Source organism: Alternaria triticimaculans, assembly GCF_023758025.1.
Source record: "Alternaria triticimaculans strain BMP 0046 chromosome Unknown scaffold_4, whole genome shotgun sequence".
In the NCBI taxonomy this organism is placed as follows: Eukaryota; Fungi; Ascomycota; class Dothideomycetes; order Pleosporales; family Pleosporaceae; genus Alternaria; species Alternaria triticimaculans.
This window is the reverse complement of record NW_026055961.1, coordinates 1,716,324-1,734,197: the sequence shown is the minus strand read 5'-3', so window position 1 is coordinate 1,734,197 and position 17,874 is coordinate 1,716,324. Positions and strand designations below refer to the sequence as shown.

General features: G+C 52.3%; 5 protein-coding genes across 5 annotated transcripts; 3 read left to right on the top strand and 2 right to left on the bottom strand.

The window, feature by feature from the left end:
* Window positions 1-1,927: 1,927 nt before the first annotated feature.
* On the top strand, window positions 1,928-3,042 carry J4E78_004155 (uncharacterized protein; the record flags this gene model as incomplete). The annotated part of the gene is made up of 4 exons (XM_049364785.1): window positions 1,928-2,285; window positions 2,333-2,450; window positions 2,500-2,564; window positions 2,618-3,042. The coding sequence occupies 4 exons, from the start codon at window positions 1,928-1,930 to the stop codon at window positions 3,040-3,042; spliced, it is 966 nt and encodes a 321-aa protein (XP_049223863.1).
* Window positions 3,043-7,967: 4,925 nt separating this feature from the next.
* On the bottom strand, window positions 7,968-8,849 carry J4E78_004154 (uncharacterized protein; the record flags this gene model as incomplete). The annotated part of the gene is made up of 1 exon (XM_049364784.1): window positions 7,968-8,849. The coding sequence occupies one exon, from the start codon at window positions 8,847-8,849 to the stop codon at window positions 7,968-7,970; it is 882 nt and encodes a 293-aa protein (XP_049223862.1).
* A 211-nt stretch (window positions 8,850-9,060) lies between these two features.
* On the top strand, window positions 9,061-9,708 carry J4E78_004153 (uncharacterized protein; the record flags this gene model as incomplete). Its single annotated transcript, XM_049364783.1, has 1 exon — window positions 9,061-9,708. The coding sequence occupies one exon, from the start codon at window positions 9,061-9,063 to the stop codon at window positions 9,706-9,708; it is 648 nt and encodes a 215-aa protein (XP_049223861.1).
* Window positions 9,709-10,843: 1,135 nt separating this feature from the next.
* J4E78_004152 (uncharacterized protein) lies at window positions 10,844-12,704 on the bottom strand (the record flags this gene model as incomplete). Its single annotated transcript, XM_049364782.1, has 5 exons — window positions 10,844-11,308; window positions 11,356-11,697; window positions 11,756-11,991; window positions 12,047-12,434; window positions 12,486-12,704. The coding sequence occupies 5 exons, from the start codon at window positions 12,702-12,704 to the stop codon at window positions 10,844-10,846; spliced, it is 1,650 nt and encodes a 549-aa protein (XP_049223860.1).
* Window positions 12,705-15,203: 2,499 nt separating this feature from the next.
* On the top strand, window positions 15,204-17,197 carry J4E78_004151 (uncharacterized protein; the record flags this gene model as incomplete). Its single annotated transcript, XM_049364781.1, has 8 exons — window positions 15,204-15,332; window positions 15,393-15,635; window positions 15,685-15,707; window positions 15,772-15,935; window positions 15,989-16,072; window positions 16,130-16,226; window positions 16,276-16,965; window positions 17,023-17,197. 8 exons carry the CDS (start codon window positions 15,204-15,206, stop codon window positions 17,195-17,197), a joined length of 1,605 nt encoding a protein of 534 aa, XP_049223859.1.
* Between the last annotated feature and the right edge of the window lie 677 nt (window positions 17,198-17,874).

The window sequence follows — 17,874 nt, the reverse complement described above, 5'->3', positions numbered from 1 at the left end:
TTCAAAAGTAACGAGCAAGGGGTAAGAGGAAAGTAATTGGGCGGTAAAACGGGTTGAAGGTGAAAGGATTCACGGCACTGCTGGATGTACAGCTGGCAAGTTTCTCTCTTATAACTGCAAGTCAATCCCTTCAGTCCAACTCCCGAGTCTCCACAGAGATGGACAGCAGCATTGCCGGTGTGGTCAGCGGCTTGCGACTCATGGCGGCGTGTTATCAGACGGGAAGGATGTTTTGGCAACAGCAGGCGAGAAGAATACCGTGAGGCGGAAAACGGCGCAGCATGACAAGCTTCAAGTGAAGGACGATGAATCCGCGGAGCATTCACACCCAAGTCAGTGGGCCTGACTTCCACATCGATACCATCGTCCGTCTTGGCACTCGAATGATGGCCTGCTGGAGACCGGCCCCCACTTGAAGGACCTCTGATCAGCTATAACCAACATTTGTAAAGGTGGTGCTCTGTAAATAGAGCAGCCTTGCGGTTGCAATCTAGTATCCCTTCGCTCGACTTACTCATTGGAACGTTCTGATCATTCATGAGCTTCAAAATGGAATGAGACGAACACCAATAGAATGTCGCGATCTTGAAAAGGGGAACCGTTGTCGCGAGTGGTGTGAGTGTGGGGAATGGGGCTCGAAAAGAGTCAGTGGCAGGCCGAAACCCCCACACGGCCCGTGGCTTTGGACCCGAAAGAGCGGCTGAGCGGCAGGCCGGCTAAACAGCCACATTAGTGCGGCATCGGCAACGCAACCGTCGCTAAGTGGAGACCAATCAGCTCATCCAGGCACCACAAATAGTCACTCCATCGATGATCCTACAGCTGCTGTGAGACGCACCCTGTGGAAGGATGTGAAGGATGTATGTGGGCAGATGCGGCGTAGTCTCCATGAGTATAGAATGAAAAGATCGGAAACCCCAAGGCAACACAGATTGCGATATTAGTTGCTTCTCTTGTTGCTTCCCAAGATCATGTTATCGACTCCCGCAGACGGGAGGCCCGTTGATCAATCGATGAGCCGAGCGGGCTGCATGACAACGTCCTTCATCCCTGTCATTGGCAGGAAGTCTGCTTACCGCTGGCTGAGCAAGTTGGCGACAGGAGCAGGTACCCTGTCCACCGGAAGTCAGATAGACCCATGCGCGAATGCATATCCGAACTGCTTTCGTAGACCTTACTTCAAGGCTGTATGCAGTCTATTAGAAGACATTTCTGACCGGAATGGCTATGATTGGGTTGGGCCACCCGTTCAGTCGATTCTTTTGACGGGCCTATGCATCCGATGTACGTGCGAGCACGTGTGGGCCTGGCGTCGCCCGCGCTGCATGGAAATGATTACTCTCGCGCTTCCCAGTTCAGAAGATAGTCCGTAGACTGACACACGATCGTCATCTTTCTGAAAAAGTACAGTCGTTCCGGAAACCATGCCCGGCACCAGGGGCGGTGCGAACTTCTGAAAGCTCCCAGGTCTAAGCCGCATCGCTACATGACGAAACTGCGCACGAACTCTTACGACCCCTGGTGTTGGTGGTCAGAGGGCGATAATGCTTTTGCAGGCATGCGCAGGGGATAAGCAGAGAGTCTGATGTCCAGTCGAGCTTATATCAAACTGAACCTAGGCTCCAGCACTGTAACTTTTCCCTCATCATTTGGTTCCACACCTAGCCTTGTTGCAATATGGCAGTACCGCAAGATCTTTCCGAAGGTTTTGCCCAACAAACCAAGGGTCCAACGGTTTTGGCGGTATGCATCTCGTTGACGACGGTAGCGACCGTTTTCGTTGCGGCCAGACTCTATGTTAGAGTCAAAATCTTATCAAGACTGGGCCTCGACGACTGGCTGATCATAGTCTCGATGGTGAGTACTTTCTCCATAATCTTCTCACTAGCTCACATGCTGACGCGTCGTGTAGATATGTGGCTACATCATGCTTGGCCTCACGATAGCAGCCGTACAAGCTGGAAACGGACGACATTTCTCCGTACTCAGCGACGAGCAAAAATCTGGTGCTATATTGTACACCCTTGCGGGCTTCCCTCCCGGTATATTCTCGTTCGGAATCCCTAAGCTGGCCGTTGTCGCTCTCCTGACGAGAATCACCAACCCTAGCCGGAAACATAGGATATTCCTGTGGGCTATGACCGGTGGTTGTTTGTTGATTCTGTTTGGCTGTGTCATCATCATCTTCGCACAGTGTACGCCGTCTCGGTCGCAGTGGGACTTTTCCGTCCAGGGTACTTGCTGGAGCCCATGGATCCTGATCTACTACGCCATCGTAGCTGGAAGTAAGTTCACAGCCAGTAAACCTAGTACATGACTGACCGTCGCGAAGCCATCTCCGCCGTCGTGGACCTCTACCTCGCGATATATCCCGCCGTTGTTCTATATGGACTACAAATCAACCTCAAGAAGAAGATAGCCTTGAGTGCCGCGCTGGGACTGGGTTCTATGTAAGCTCGCGTATGCTTGTTTTGGAACTGCCGCTCACACTTGGAACAGTGCGGCAGCCGTAGCTGTGTACAAGTCGACTCGACTTCCAGCGCTTGCGAGCCCTGACTTCAGCTGTGAGTAGACTCGCATTCGGTGTTGAATCAGCCATGCTAATAACGCGATACAGACGATACGGCCGACATCACTATCTGGACCAGTATCGAGGGAAACTCTATCATCATCGGCGCCTGCATACCGACTTTGCAGCCATTATTCGACCGCATCTTTGGCCGGGGGATCTTTGGTAGCTCACGCGGTGAGCAAGGTCCGAGTGGATATAGATCGCGTAGTCGGTCGGGTGTGAAGCTCGCTACAATCGGGAGCAAGACTCTTCGGTCAGCCAAGCAGCATGGGAAGTCGGGCGTATCTGAAACAACCCTGGGCCACGATAGCCAAGACAGTATCTTGAGCCCGGTCTTTCGGAATGGTAGCGAGGAGAGTAAAGTGGAGCCAAACTCTGGCATTACGCGAACGCAACACTTGACAGTCGAGTACGAGGATGTCACCGAGCAGACGAGGCCGAGTTATAGTCCTTGTGACACACGAAGATAGAAGTAATATGGGGCCTTGGCAGTAATCTGATGATTCGTCCCGTCGGGACTGGGACCTTGCAAAAACAAGCCGGGTGAACACTTGGAAGGATTCGCATGCTTGAACAAAGTGCAGGCACAGCGAAGCATGAGGCTCAACGTTGAGGCGCGGCACCGGGATGAGGTGGTCATTGCAACACGGGTGAACTTGGTTGCGGCAATGGGAATGGAACGGCATGTTTGGCCGGCATGATTGCCGATGCCGCGTCGGGTTCCCGGCTGCCATTGTGGGTCGTCTCGGATTGCCTTATGTAATGGATGCATTAGAAGTGCAATGCTGCATCGCGTGCAAGTCATGAACATTTGCAACTTGACAGGTAACAGTCCCGAGGATAGCGGTCGGCGGCTATGATCCGAGACCGAGGCTTTCGATATAGAGGACAAAGTGATGTGCGACACTGTACATCAGTGAGTGGAACCACTGTCCTCGGTCTGAGCTGGCAACTCCACAACCTCGCACCGCTCTAGTAATCTCCTCCAAACCAGCTTGCTATCGTCTACAGTCTCCGCTGCCCCTACACCTGTCAACGTGTTCTTGTGGCCAACCAACACAACACCAGCTTTCGCCCTCGTCATGACCACATTCAGCCGTCGCATGTCATCCAGAAATCCCAAAGCGTAATGAGCGTTGCACCGAACGGTAACAAACACGATGACGTCAGCCTCACGACCCTGGAAGCTATCGATGGAGTAGACTTCAGCATTCGGAATTGTTGTTGTAAGCAGAGTCTTCTGACGAGTGTAGGGTGTCAACATTGCGATAGTAGGGGTTGCGATGGAGTCCTTTGGATTTGTAGTCGAGCCACTAGATGCCGGTGATGCCTTCAGAAGCTGAATGATACGTTTGCAGACCTCGCCTTGGCCAGCATTCGACTTGGATTGCTGGAAAAGGTCTTCAGGTGCAGCGCATTCGACCCAAACCATACGATTTGTCTTAGGCCAGGGGAAGAGCGAAGGAGGCAGCGGACGCGCGTTGTCAGCTACAGCAGTGTGGAGTTTGCCGTCGTAGAACTCGGAGGAACTGAATTCGCAGATGGAGCGATGCATGCGATACTGCGTGTCAAGCATTACTTTTGCGACACCTTCTCTCGGTGCTAGATTGTAATGGCGCTCAAAGAGTGAGACGTCATAACCGGTTACTACAGCAGTTTGTTGAACCGTGGCGCGAAGCTGGACATGATCTCCAACTAATATCGCACGCGAACACCCTTTGACAAGAGGCACCAGGGTTGCGGGCTCAGTAAGCTGTGAGGCTTCGTCAATGATAACGACATCGAAAGCCTCATTACGAAGCAAACCTAATGCAGCTCCAGTGCACGTAGTAAACACGAGACGGGCCTCTTTGATCCGCTTTTGCGCCTTACGCCTAGCTGGGAAGTTCGCACTTAGATCTTTGCCGACCATGGCGTCACACGTGTATGTACGTAAGTCCTGAGCGACTTTGGAAAGCTTGTTATGATGTGAGTACAACTATTACCTGTGAGGTGACCGCACTTACCTGCGTCGATACCCGAACAGGGACAATGCCACCATTCTTCGCTTCAGGGTAGGCCACGAACCTCCTCAACATATTATCCACCGCATTATGTGTTGGCGCAGTAACGAGGAATCGTAATTTGGGCAATTTTTCCAGCAACTGGGTAATAATGACGACGATTGTATGAGTCTTTCCTGTACCCGGAGGGCCCCAGATGAACGTCAATGAATGTTTCATCGAAGCTGTAAGCGCTGCATTCTGACTTCCGTTCAGTGATGGGGCGACGGTCACGGGTAGCTCGATGCCAATCGACTTATCTTGTTTTGACGGAGGAAGACCGAGAAGCATCGCGTAGATGGTACTACAGGCTTCGCGCTCCGTGTAGAAAGCAGTTACAGCGTCGAATGAGGTCTTGCTTGTAACAAAAGACCCACACTGCGTAACACTCCAGGCGCACTTGTCGAGGTACGACGGCGGATGATGAAGGCACCGAAATGCAACCTTGCCTGGTTCAGCTGATGACACAACAGCATCCATCGAGAAGAGCTTTGCGATAACATCATTCTGCGGTGGATCGGATGCTGTAAGACGAACGTGATCGCCAGCTTTGAGCAATCCATTCAAGGAAGAGTCGATACGAAGTGTGCCCTTGACCATTGCGTAGCCGTCGCTATGGCCATCCAGGCGCAGCTCGAGAAACTCTTGCGACTTTTGCTCGCGAGCACTAGACGCTTCATCTACATGGTCAAGCGCGATGCCGAACAACGATGACGTGAATTGCCGGATTGCAGTCGGCCGTCCTACCAGAAGCCGCGAGCTTTCAGGCTCTAACACCCCAAGAAGAAGATCCAAGGCCGTTTCGGAAGAGCGGACCGTAAGCGAAATGAGCTCCACGATGTCGGCGAACTCTCTCAACGAGATGCACTTCAGTTCTTGCAACAAGATTTGGATTGGACGCCGGATGAAAGTACCCATCTCCTCCGACAAAAGGACGAGATGTCTCAGTAGACTAAAGGCCATATGGATAAGGTGTTCGTCCAACGAGGACCTGTGAGTCTCCCACGTTTGAGAGTGGAAGAATGCGGGTATCAGGTACACCGCATTCGGTAGGAAGTCGAGGAGAGTCGACGCTACGATCGTCCGGTCTAGCGAGAGGGCGGAGCTTGCTTCAAAAGCAAGAACATGCGAGAACGTGTCCAAAAGCATCTTCTTTTCACCATGGTCATTGAGCAAACCAAGGATGGTCGACAGGTCTGACACAGACTTCAGTTTTTGGAGATGAGCAAAGTCTTTGTCGCGAACCACGGCAACTACTGTCTCGGGGTAGTCTGCCCAGTCTTTAGAACTCAATCTGGGAATCTCGTAGTTCTTGTTCGGTTTCTCAAATAGCGGTAAGACTTCATCAGTGTCGACGAAGGTAAGCCACTCGTCAAGCACCCGCATTGAGTTGATGTCTCTGTTGCTGATGACATATATTTCCTAAATGTTATCAGTATTACGGCAACTGTAGAAGTCCGGCATAGAGAGCGTCAACCTACCGCACCCAATACCCCATTTTGCTGCACCTTGCCGATATGCTGCTGAAGTCCTCGACCAACTTTGTCCAAAGCAATGCTAGCTTTGCAGTCAAAGTTGACTCCGTCGCGCACAGTAGTCTCGCGTGCTCTGCGTTTGTCTCCTTTGTTTTTCTCATTTCGGTAGAGCGAATCGTCAGCCTGAGGACGCCTAAGAAAGATCCATGTGTTACTTCGCTGACGTTCGTACAATTGAAACATATGCTCATCGCAAAACAGCCTGTAATTGACCTTGGTTGGTAGCATTTTGTAGTTTGGTGAATGTATGCCTTGTGAGTGGGGGAAAGCGAAGACTACGACGCCGGTGTCGACTTGAACTTCGCTTGCTCTTTCAATCTTTTTTGGTACGTATATCGCAACGCTCAGACGTTCATCCACCGTCAAGATGATGAGTTTCTTGTGGAAGATTTCCAAGGCCTGAGAGACGGTAGGCAAGAATCTTTGCATACGGTCGGTGGACGATCTGAAGACCGGCTTCCAGTGCAGGTGCGGCTGATCTAGGCGAAACTTGCTCACCTCGTCAGGCGTGACGAGTTCTGACTGGAGAAGCCCGTTCCGTACCAAACTCGGCGCAGTTGCAGACGGTGGAAAGCAGCTAAGAAACCATATTTGCTGCTCATCGCTCAAAGCACTGAAATCGAGATGGTGACTGTATTCGAGGATGTCTTCACCGCTATGCTTACACCAGCGCAGTAGAAGCTGCAGTAATTCGAATTCAGACATCGCCATCTTGTCTCGTGCGAGGAAGAGCTCCATCACGTCGACTTCATCGCAGTCGTTGGGTCGTGTGTTGTCAGCCTGAAGAATGAGCTGGGTGCAAGCATCATGCAGAACATCCAAGATGAAGGGAGCGACGGTATGTTTACGTTCAGACGGATCCTCTAACTTCGTGAATTCCTTGAGGTCGTCAGGAATCCGGATGTGGTTTCCATCGACGCATTGAGAAAACAACCGATTGAGTTGTTGACATTGCGGGCTCATGGCATGACCGAGGCGCGCCCATCTCATGTAGAGATTTTTGACTTTCCCCAGGGACGCACTGGTGTATCGGGCAAAGTACTCCGCTCGGGCGTCACCGGTCACTTCGCCGAAAGTTACAAGTTCTTTGCCTCCTGGGTACTGGGCGGGCTGTGCCATCGTTCGTGGAATGATATCTGGATCCCAAGTCACAAAGACTAGAAATATTTTAGCGAGTTCGAGACAGATGCATAGGAGAGGTTTACATTTGTCTCCATCGAGATCACCGCCTGACATGAGATCAGCGCTTGGCCTGCTCCCTTCAGTTGAGAACACGATGCAGTCGACTAGATGAGCAAACTCCGGGATATCTACTGCCTTGAATTTCTGAAGATCGCCTGGATGCAGGCATGGATTTCTCGTTACCATCACCTCGGTGTTAATGATGGTATGCGCTCGCCCGTCAATATCAGTTATCCGCACAAAGCATTCACCTTTTCTGAGCTTTCCCGGGTGACCATTCTTGCTACTTGGGTCGCAAACACCGAAGAGAAGCCGTGAGCGGCGGATCAGAATCCGACATCGTTGTTCGTCTCGTTTGTTCAGCATCTTGGTGTACTCTTCTCGAATCATCCTTCCTAGGAGCGTGTGGACAGATCCAATGCCTTCTAATAGAAGTCTCTCTGCTAGATCGAGTCTGCCACTGTATGAGAGATACTGGAAGGCTGCCCCAGGATAACCTTGGCTAACGTTATTGAGGAACTGCAGATGCTGCTGCTGCTTGTCGAGAAGGACATCCGCCGAAATACCCAACGTATGCAAGAGCACCACCACCTCATCGTTTAGGCTACCATAGACGTAAGGCTAAGTCCAGTCAGCTCAGTAGACCAAGAGACGGTTTGGAAATCTAACCTTGGAATAGTCTACGACCGCGAAACTGTGATCGGACGCATCCTTGAACTTCCTCATAGATTCTCGAAACTGTACCTGTTCCTTACCCTGAAGGGTAGGGTCTAAGGTCAATACGCCCTTGTATCCACGATATCGAATCTGGAATACGGACGGTAGGTAGCGCTGATTGCGAAATATTATGTTGCGTCTCTGGGCCAGTTGTCGAGCAAGTTGAAGGGATATCAGACCACATCCGTCGGTGAAAACGTAATCATCGCGTTTGACGTCGTCGATGTCTCTGCAGCGTTCCGGGGAGAGTTCAAGCGCGGCCTCTGCGCTAGAGAAAAGCAACCCAATTCGTTTTGCTTTCTTGCCTACGGACTTGAGTTTCGAGAGATCACCCATAGCTTCGATCTTGGCAGAGATGCCTTCTTTCGATGCGCCATACATGAAGCAAGATCTGGACTTCGTTTGGCTGTTTGAATGACCAAAGAAGTGGTAGTGGATCCCATTGAGTACAACGCCAGTGGTGAGTAGTCTTGTGACGTAATCGCCGTTCTCTCTGCCAGTGGCTACGCGCGGTGGGTCATCTGGCGACTTTGAAGGCCAACGCAAGCGGAAGTCCGCCAGCGAAAGGAGGAGGAGTCTGTCCAAAGGCTCTTTGCGTGTAACACGGTTGGAGGGCGCGCTTTCAAACCGCAGGACGATCTCCTGCACCGTTCCCGAAGAAACAAGGGAAAAGCACTTGACAAGTCCAGCCGCGTTTGTCTGCCTGGCCTGCGGGAGGTTGGCAACTGTGTAATCCCATGATGTGATCTCTGGATCGAAATCACGCGAGAGCACGACGCGAAAAGTTCGCAAGTTGCTCATTGTTGTGATGGAGAGGAGTGCGCCGCAGTGTTGCAGAAAGGGTGTGGCTTGATGCGGGGTCTACACAGACGAAAGTCTTCGTGATTCGTGAAGGATTGCGTTTGCTTGTGCGACGTTACACCGAACTACCCAAAGCGGCAAAACAAGACTTACCGTAAGAGCAGCGTCTGCCTTGACTTCTAACTCTTCCCCAGCACTCACCACAGACATAATGGCGAATGAGGCAGCCCTCAGTCGCTGTCTTTACATTATCGGCGCCCAATGTACCGGCAAGACGACGCTCGTGAACGCACTCGAAGACGCGTTTCATCAACGTGACACAGCCCTTCCAGTTACAGAGGTAGCCTCGAGGCCGGTGATCATCCGAGAGGTCGCGCGCAAAGTGTTACACGACAAGCATTTCAGCCGCGAGGACATCACTGCATCGCCGTCCCGATCCTTGCAACTGCAGAAGCACATCCTCGACGCGCAATTCGAAGCCGAACAGGCTGCCATCGGTCTTGACACGCCGCTGACCACATGGTATATCTCCGATCGCTCCGGTCTCGATCCCATCATATACGCGCAACTGTTCGTGGGCGAAGGAGCGGCAGGCGAGATGCTCGCATCGGCAACGTGGAAGGAACTCGAGCGGCGCATGAAGGCGGGCGTTGTGGTGCTATGCGAAGCTGGCTGTAGTTGGCTTGCCGACGACGGGACGCGATTGATGCCAGACGGGACGGAGGCGTGGATGCGCATCGACGACGCGTTCCGAAAGCAGCTTGCCGGTCGGGGCATCCATTACACGCTAGTACCCAATCACGTGGTCAGTCTCCAGGCTCGCGTGCAATTGGTACAGGAGTGTTTGAGAAGCTCATAGCAGTCCCAAAGGCTTGTGAGCGATATCTGTACATGTAACTACGCTGTCGTGCGGTTATCTCTTTCACTCTCACGTGCATCCTCTCATGTGGCTTCCAAGGTTAGTGTGGTTTCCCTTAAGGGGGCGGACGCTTCATCCAACAACAATCAACCAGCAACACACGATACTGATACCTCAAGCTGAGCCCAGCCACTATACTCGTAAACGCCACTGACGCATCTCGGTCATCTTGGTCCACATGCCAGTTGCGATGATCTCACGTACAAGGCCCGCCTGGCTCGCGAAGCCGTGTGCCGATTCACTCCGCAGTTGCGCGCGCAACGATGGCGACGAGTTCAATTGAAGGTTTTGATCAAAGGGACTATTTAACACGGTGACAGCGATGGTGTTATTCGACTTGTTCGAAGGTCCGCACCAAGTTGTAGGTTTCCGTCTAGGAAGCGACGTCTGTCTTGGGTAAATCAGCTACGATAGCAGGAAGTAGCGACCAAGACTGAACAGCATGCCAGAACTGTCCAGGGTATTAGCCTCATACGTCTCTGGGAGGTACCGCAGTCGCGCAAACAGCAACATCGCAGCAAGCACGACGCCACGGATTGTGAGACCTGTGTAGAGATCCGTCGCTCTGCAAGCGCTCCACGCACTACCGGTTTCTCTCAAGACTACATGCTGCTGGGCTGGTTTAGCTAAACATTAGCCCTAGGTGTCATTCAGATCGCTGCTCATCAGGAACACAAGAACCCTTCCCACACCCGCATCATAAGTCGGCCGACCTGCGATGAGCGATCCTGCATGAGGAGGTCTTCCTGTACTACCGCCCCCGAGCGCGAAGAGAGAGGAAGCGACCAGGGAGATTAGCTGGCGTCTAAATACTCTCGCGATCTACCCGAACGGGAGTTTGGGACATACGAATTGACGACGAACAAATGAGTGCCCGAGACATACTTTTGGCCCTGCGCAGGTATGCCGTTGTCCTGGGAAGAGCCGTCATGAAGATCTTGACATCAACATCGAACACGAAGCGCAAACCAGTATGTTCGCCCGGCAGGCGTCTGTAGCAAAGGCTCGAATCAATACAGCGACGGCTGTCGGATTTACACCGGATGAGGATCAACAGAGGATATCTTTATTTTATCTACACACTTGACGGCCTGCGTCGCACCCGGATCTTCCCACCATGCAACGGAAGTTTTAGCCACACAGTATCCAAAGGTTTCGGCCTAACCGCCATGTGCTCAACGTCATAGTTCAACAGCATGTGCGCAATGAAGACCTTCATCTCATTCAAGGCAAAGAATCGCCCAGGGCAGGCGTGTCGGCCGAACCCGAACCCGAGGAAAGCATCGTCAAGCGTAGCAGTCGACTTGCCTTTCCGCTCGTTCGTGTCCGCTTTAGCAGCCTCAAGGTCGTCTTTGGTTGCAAAGTTGTCGACGATGCTAGTCACATTGTTCGGGTCTGCAAACCGGAACGCGTTGAAGCTGCGTGCTTGGGGATAGATACTCTCGTCATAATGGATTGGCTCCATTGGAACCGCGATCATGGTACCTTGAGGCACATGAACGTTGGAAACTGGGAGACGAATGCCTTCGGGGTGAACGACCTGCACTTTGTTAATACCAGTCCTTTCATACTTGTTGGCATACATACTGTTCGCGGAAGTCCGACAATGGCGAACGGATTGAGTCTCATTGATTCACGGATCATTGAATCGATGAGCTTCAAATCCCGCACCGCATCGCGCGTCCATACACCACCAGACTTGGCGAGCACGGATGCAGCTTCATCTCGCAGAGCATCAACATACCCCATTGCCGGATCCGAGCTGAAGAGGTCCAGGATGACGTTCTGCACAGTGAAGCTGGTCGAATGAAGGGATATATCGTTGACCAACAAGAGCCGATGCGCCACTCGCTTCGGCTCCAACTGCCCTGCATCTCCCTTTGCGGCTGCGGCGTAGCACTCATCGATAAGCCATTGGAGACCATCTTTCTGGGACCGGGTAAGTATGTTGATGCGCAGCTCGTTAATGCAAGGGGCGGAATCCTACCGGTGGTGTCCACCCGCACTTCGGGTCAGCCTTGAAACGGGCAGTAGCGTTCAACCTCTCTGTCACAAAAGGCAAGCAGCCCTTCATTGCTTTTCTGCGCAAGTACCAGCAAGTCGATCCTACAAGAAAGCCAGTCACTGGCTTGAGCGGCTTAGGGGATGCGTTGATAAGCATAGCGCCGGCAAAGATGCTCATTGCATGATCTCTAAGATCGTTCAAGAACTGTTCATCACGGCCTGCGACACTATCAGCGCTTGCGCATCTTCCAACCAGGCACCCCGAGCGACTTACACAGCGGCGCGCCGCAAAAGGCGCCGTTACTTGCACCAGCGATCAACTTCAAGCAAGCATCCCATACTGCGACTTCCTTCCACTCTGTGTCGCCTTTCCCTCCCCACCAACGCTCGAAGCCTCTGTCAAGTTCGTCGGCCATCAGCGGCGTCAAATGCTCGAGATTCCGCGTAATCTGATGACGCACGACGTTGATCTGGAAGTCATTGTCGGCTACTTCTTTGTCCCAGACTGTCCATTTCGTTTGGATAGTCTCACTCTGCGTCGCGTGGATATCGAGCGTGGACTCTGGCAGTGAGTAGACCTTCTTGATCAGACGAGGCGGAAGGATTATCATCGCTCCTCTGTCGATGCTAGGTAAGATGAAAGGGCTGTTTACGCTGGCAAACTAGAAGATTAAGGATGAGTAGATTTCTACTGATATCGAAGACTATCATACCTTGCGATACCCTTCAAACGCCCAGTCCTGGGTCTTCCGGATAGACTTCAATGTCGCCCACACCCATTCAAACCATCCTTTCTGGAGGCCCACGACTGGCAGCTCCTCCCAATGCTTGGACTCTGGCTTTCCGAAAAACAATGCCCGAATTGCGTGGTAGACTAAGAACAGAACCGACAAAGGCACGAGGGCCTGTGTGGGCGTGATGATGAGCTCCATGCTTAAGCTACTCAGATCATAGGAACAACGAAGAGCACTCGACACTCCAAACACTTAAAGTATGCTGATGCCAATGGACTACCAGTGACAGGAAACGTCCCGCCGCTCAGCTCTACTCGGAAGCCCTCTGCATTAGACTGTACATCTATTGGGCTGTTTGCACGAGCAAGGATTTGATGCAGCAGGTAGGTAACAGCCGGATCCTCCCAACAAGCTAGCACTGTGCTCTGCATGCATCGATGTCGATGTTGCAAACGCGGCTACCGACCTGTACATTCTGCCGAATATACTGTTAATTGCGGCGCTCACCGAGACGGCCGAGCCAATGATCGCAAAGCAGCAAGCTCGAATTTGCAATCGATAGGCCTCCCGCGACACTTGTTGCTAGCGCGACTGAGCGGGTCATCGAACGGCATGATTTTCAGGGTAGTACCTAGGGAGTTGCTCCGGTATTGCAGCATGCAATGCACCCACCGCGTACTACTCACATTGCAGTAGCTGCCATCTTTTGAGGAAGGTTGTACGACAGTGCGTCAACCGCGCGGCTCCACACACGGCTCGGGTCGGCAGACTTCCACATCAGGAATAGGCGTGGGGACTCTCAAAGCAAGATCACAAATGTCTCGTCTTTCAGTGGCTTGGTTTGGTTTTGCATGTGACCGGAGAATCAACGTCGAATTATGACTTCAACTAAAAGATATTGCGTGGAAACAGAAGCAGGACCATTGGCTATAAGATCATGCAATAGTACAGCTGAATTGCGACTTTAGTCGCAGCACACCACTACGACTGCGATTGCTCGCTCGAGCAACCTCGACCAAGAAGAGATGCGTCATGTGGCGCGATTTGTACAGATGTTCGACTGGATCTCGAATTCTGGTGGAGAAAGACATTGGTTGCCAGTCGCCATCTTCCCCCCGCGTACACGTATGCGGATGCTATGTGCGCGCTAGTCGGTCGCTTCTCGAGCGGTGCCCGGATACAAAGTCGGTCTGAGCTCGTTTGCACATGGAAAAAATACCTCGACTACTCGCTATCATCCGGTCGACATCCGGTAAATCTACTTGAAGTCGATCGTATACGCCAAGACGTATCATGGCAGCGCTGGCTCTAGCTACGATATATCCGGACGAAGGATTTTTCTTGCCAGCTCGTCCTGATGGGGTACTAGGACATGCAAGCCTCTTCGTATATCTCCAGTTAAAACGCAAACGTACTCCGGATGTGTAATTGGAACCGATGGCCTGCTTCAATCCTTAACCGCACGTGCGTAGGCATTGCTACCAGGATCCAAGCCGGGCCAGTGGGTGTGTCCGCGTCATCCGTATCCAGACACGTGGGAAGAGGTGTGCATGATCAAAAAGAAAGGAACCCATGGAGAAGCGGGCCTTGGACCTCATTGCCTGCAGGCAATGCTACCCGCGATGTTACCTTTGTCTCCCGCTATCGATATCTCTGTATGCACGCAATGACGATTAAACCTTGTACCGCTTCGAGAGACCCTGGAAGATATGAAGGCGTGTTAGGTCACCTGGCGGCTTGCACAAGGACGGCCGAGGTAGGTCCTTTTGCTGGTCTGGGAATACAGCGGTAAGTAGGCTCTGTCCTTGAAGTCGCTTCCTTAGGTGCAGCGAGGTACAGATGCGATACAAGACCGACGTCGGATTTGACTCCACCAGAGCTTTTGTCCTCCAATCAGACGTGAGCGGTCGGTCCTACCTCTTGGTAGTGGTGCCATGTGGGGCAAAACCCGCCTAAGCGCGCCATTGCAACTGTCACTTTTCGACATCGATAGCTTGCCGTGCACTCACCTATTCGCCATCTTGGTCGGCGGCAGTCCATCAAGGGTCGCGGCTTGACCTAGCCGTATCGATAGTCAGGGGTCCTGAAGGGCCTCTTCCGTCATCTAGCGCACGGAACATTTCCTCATCCAGCTGTGATTCGCCCACGCGTTCGTGCGTTTGCGCACAAGCCTCGAATTAGAGCCGCAGCCTCGGACTCGTCCAGACGTTCACCGTTTTCCCCGATTCTCACACTACACCCTTATGGATCGGACCGTTGGTCCTTCCAGCATGACGGACGAGGCGCTTCGTGTTCTGCGTGGTAGTTGCATCGGGTCTACTTACTTTCTAGGACAGCAGACGTTGTGATAGCGCTAGAGAAGGGTGGGTTGCTCGCCTTTTCATCGACCGCGCAACACACGATAGGTGAGAGCGTCCATCAAGCGACGCAGCTTGTGTAGCATGCAGATGGCCTGACATTAATCCGATCGTGCTGCAGTGCAGTGGCACAGTTTAGCTAGCCAACAATGACTTTAGTCCACTTGCATAGAAGCTTAGACGTAATGTAACGGGTCGTTCCAACCGGCTCGTCCGCGCAGCAGAACCTGTAGCTAGAGCAACGTCGATATGGTAACTTTCTATATGTACCAATGCTTGACACCCCGCGCCTATTAGCCCAATCTAAGGTCTTACTTCGTAACCAAACTTTACTGCCATCATGGACTTCTTAGAGATGCAAAGCGTACATTTGCCAGCGCTCAGCCCATTGGCGGTCAATGCTGCGAGCAGCATCTTCGGTTTGATATCGATTTTCTTTTGTTACAAGGCTTTGGTTGCGAAGAAGCTGGTACGTACCGGACGCACGTTCTCCGTATGCATTATGAGTGCACACTGACCTGTTCACCAGGCTTCTTCTCCATCAAGGTTCTTGAAGACCATCTTCAAGCCTATCACCAAGCGGTACCAAGCATGGGCATATCTCTTCTGGGGCCCTGCAATCATCCAGAAAGCGTTTGATGAGGCGAAAGGGAAGCCATTCGAGCTCTTCGCCCCGGATAACCGCTATGTCTTTGTCTCCGATCCTCAGCAGATCAAGGAGCTAGACAATGCGCCAGATACTGTGCTATCACTTCAGGCGGCGTCAAAGCAGGTGAGTTCTTCGGCAGCTTTTGTTCTAGGCGATTACTGACAAATTGTAGATGCTACAGCCCCTCTACACTATGTAGGACGACCCTCGCGCTTCTCGAATTCAGTCTTTGTGCATTCAGTCTACTAACGAATCGTAGGCACGGCTTCAACTGGTTTGATCGACGTGGTACTGAGGGTGTTGGGTTTATCCGCGCTCTTCGCACACTTTTGACCAACAACTTGCCTAAGATCCTGCCTGACCTTACTTGCATTATCCGCACCAGGTTCCAGGAGCTGCATGCTGGACACCCAGTGATCAACGGTAATACAACTCCAAGCATTGACCTATGTAACTACGCTGACAATGATCAATAGGAAAGAAGCAGTCGGATGTGTACCACATGACTGTGAAGTTGGTCGTCTTGTCGAATGCAGTATCGTTCTTTGGAAAAGATCTGGGTAAGTCTCGTGCCATGTACTTCGCCCATTGCTACGTGCATGACTGACCGAAGGCAGCAAAGGATGAGCAGTTCATGGTCTCCGCCCTCGCATACATCGAGGAGACTCTGATCTGCGCTGAGATCGTTCGCCTGCTACCCGGGTTCATGACCCCGTAAGTGCTATTGCCGAGTCACATCGGCCCTCCTTACTAATTCGTACAGCATCGTCGGCGGCATCATCGCTCGTACACTCAAGTCACACGCTGTCATCTTCAACAGGCTTCTGCCCATTGCCGAAGAACGATGCATCGAGCGAGACGCAGCCAAGCTAGGCCAGAAAGTGCCCCAACACGCCGACTGCATCCAATGGATCATGGAGACATCACCCAAGAACGCGCCCTGGACACCTCAGCGTGTCGTCCACGAGCTGATGGCCATCTGGTTCGGCTCCGTGCACGCCGTCTCCACAACCGTAACTTTCGCCATCCACGACCTCTGCCTCCACCCTGAGTACGCAGAACCCCTACGAAGGGAGTGCGAGTCCCAATACGCCGCGTTTGAGCAAAGCGGTGTTGGACTTCCGCTTCTCGACAGCTTCATCAAGGAATCTGCGCGCTTGACACCCGTTGAGTCGCAAAGCACCCGTCGCTCAGCGCTCCAACCTTTCTCTCTCAAAGACGGTACTCACGTCAACATTGGAGATTGGTTCTGCACACCCGTCCGCGCCATCATGACGAACCCCGTCGATTACCCCGAAGCAACGACATTCAGCGGTTTCCGCTTTGCTGACCCGCAGCTTGTTAAGAGCCTGGAGAATGCTGATGGCGCTTTCGACATTATGCAGAAGAAGCCAACCAAACTGACTGACTTTGATATGACATTCCACGTCTGGGGAACGGGCAGAATGGCCTGGTAAGTCTCTTGCTGTATCTCGGTTGTTGTGAAGACACTGCTAACGATTCGTTACAGCCCCGGAAGGTTCTACGCCTCAGCTGTCATGAAGGTCATCCTCGGACAAGTCATCTTGAACTACGACTGTGAGCTTGTCAACCCGACTGCGAAGCGCCTCTTCACTTGGCGGTCGACCATCTTACCCAAGCCTAGTGCTAAGGTCGTCTTCACTCCGATCAGGGAAGCGAACTAGAGAAGGAGGTATATTGGATGATTCAACGTTGATGCTCGCTGCTGGGTATGCAGAGCAATGACGCAACGAACGATGCGGGAATGGCGTTATTTTCCTTTCTTTTCTTCGGACTGCACGAATTTCCTAGACGAGTACATGATACAACGACTGCTACACATGAACACACGCCACCTTATCATCATGACGCCTACTGCTACATTCAGCTGCTCGCCAGCCAGGGTGGTGCTCGCAATCCCATCACTCATAACATCACATTGCATATCCTGGCACACCAACTTCTAATATGTATACATTGAACGCAGGGTATCTCCCAGAAAGAAAGCAAAAAAGATACAAACTAGCCGCTGAACGCCACCCATCCCAATACCGCGACCGTTTTCAGCGACAACTCGCCTACTAGCGCCCCGGGCAGCCCTGATAAAAGAAAAGCACCTCCTAGCACTGCCGGTCCTCGGCCCGATTAAAGACGCGCCTAGTGTGCGCCGCCGGTAGCTAAGAGCATTCCAATTCGGACCACGTCACACGTTGGATGTGGAGCAAAGCTGCACCTAGCCATGCCGATACGGCAATACTGCAGACGCCATTCGCGCGGACAATAGTCGCGCTCCAATGCTGCAGACGCAAAAGCAGAAAAAGGGAAGAAAAGAAGCAGTCTAGATTTCAGCCGTTAGCTTTAG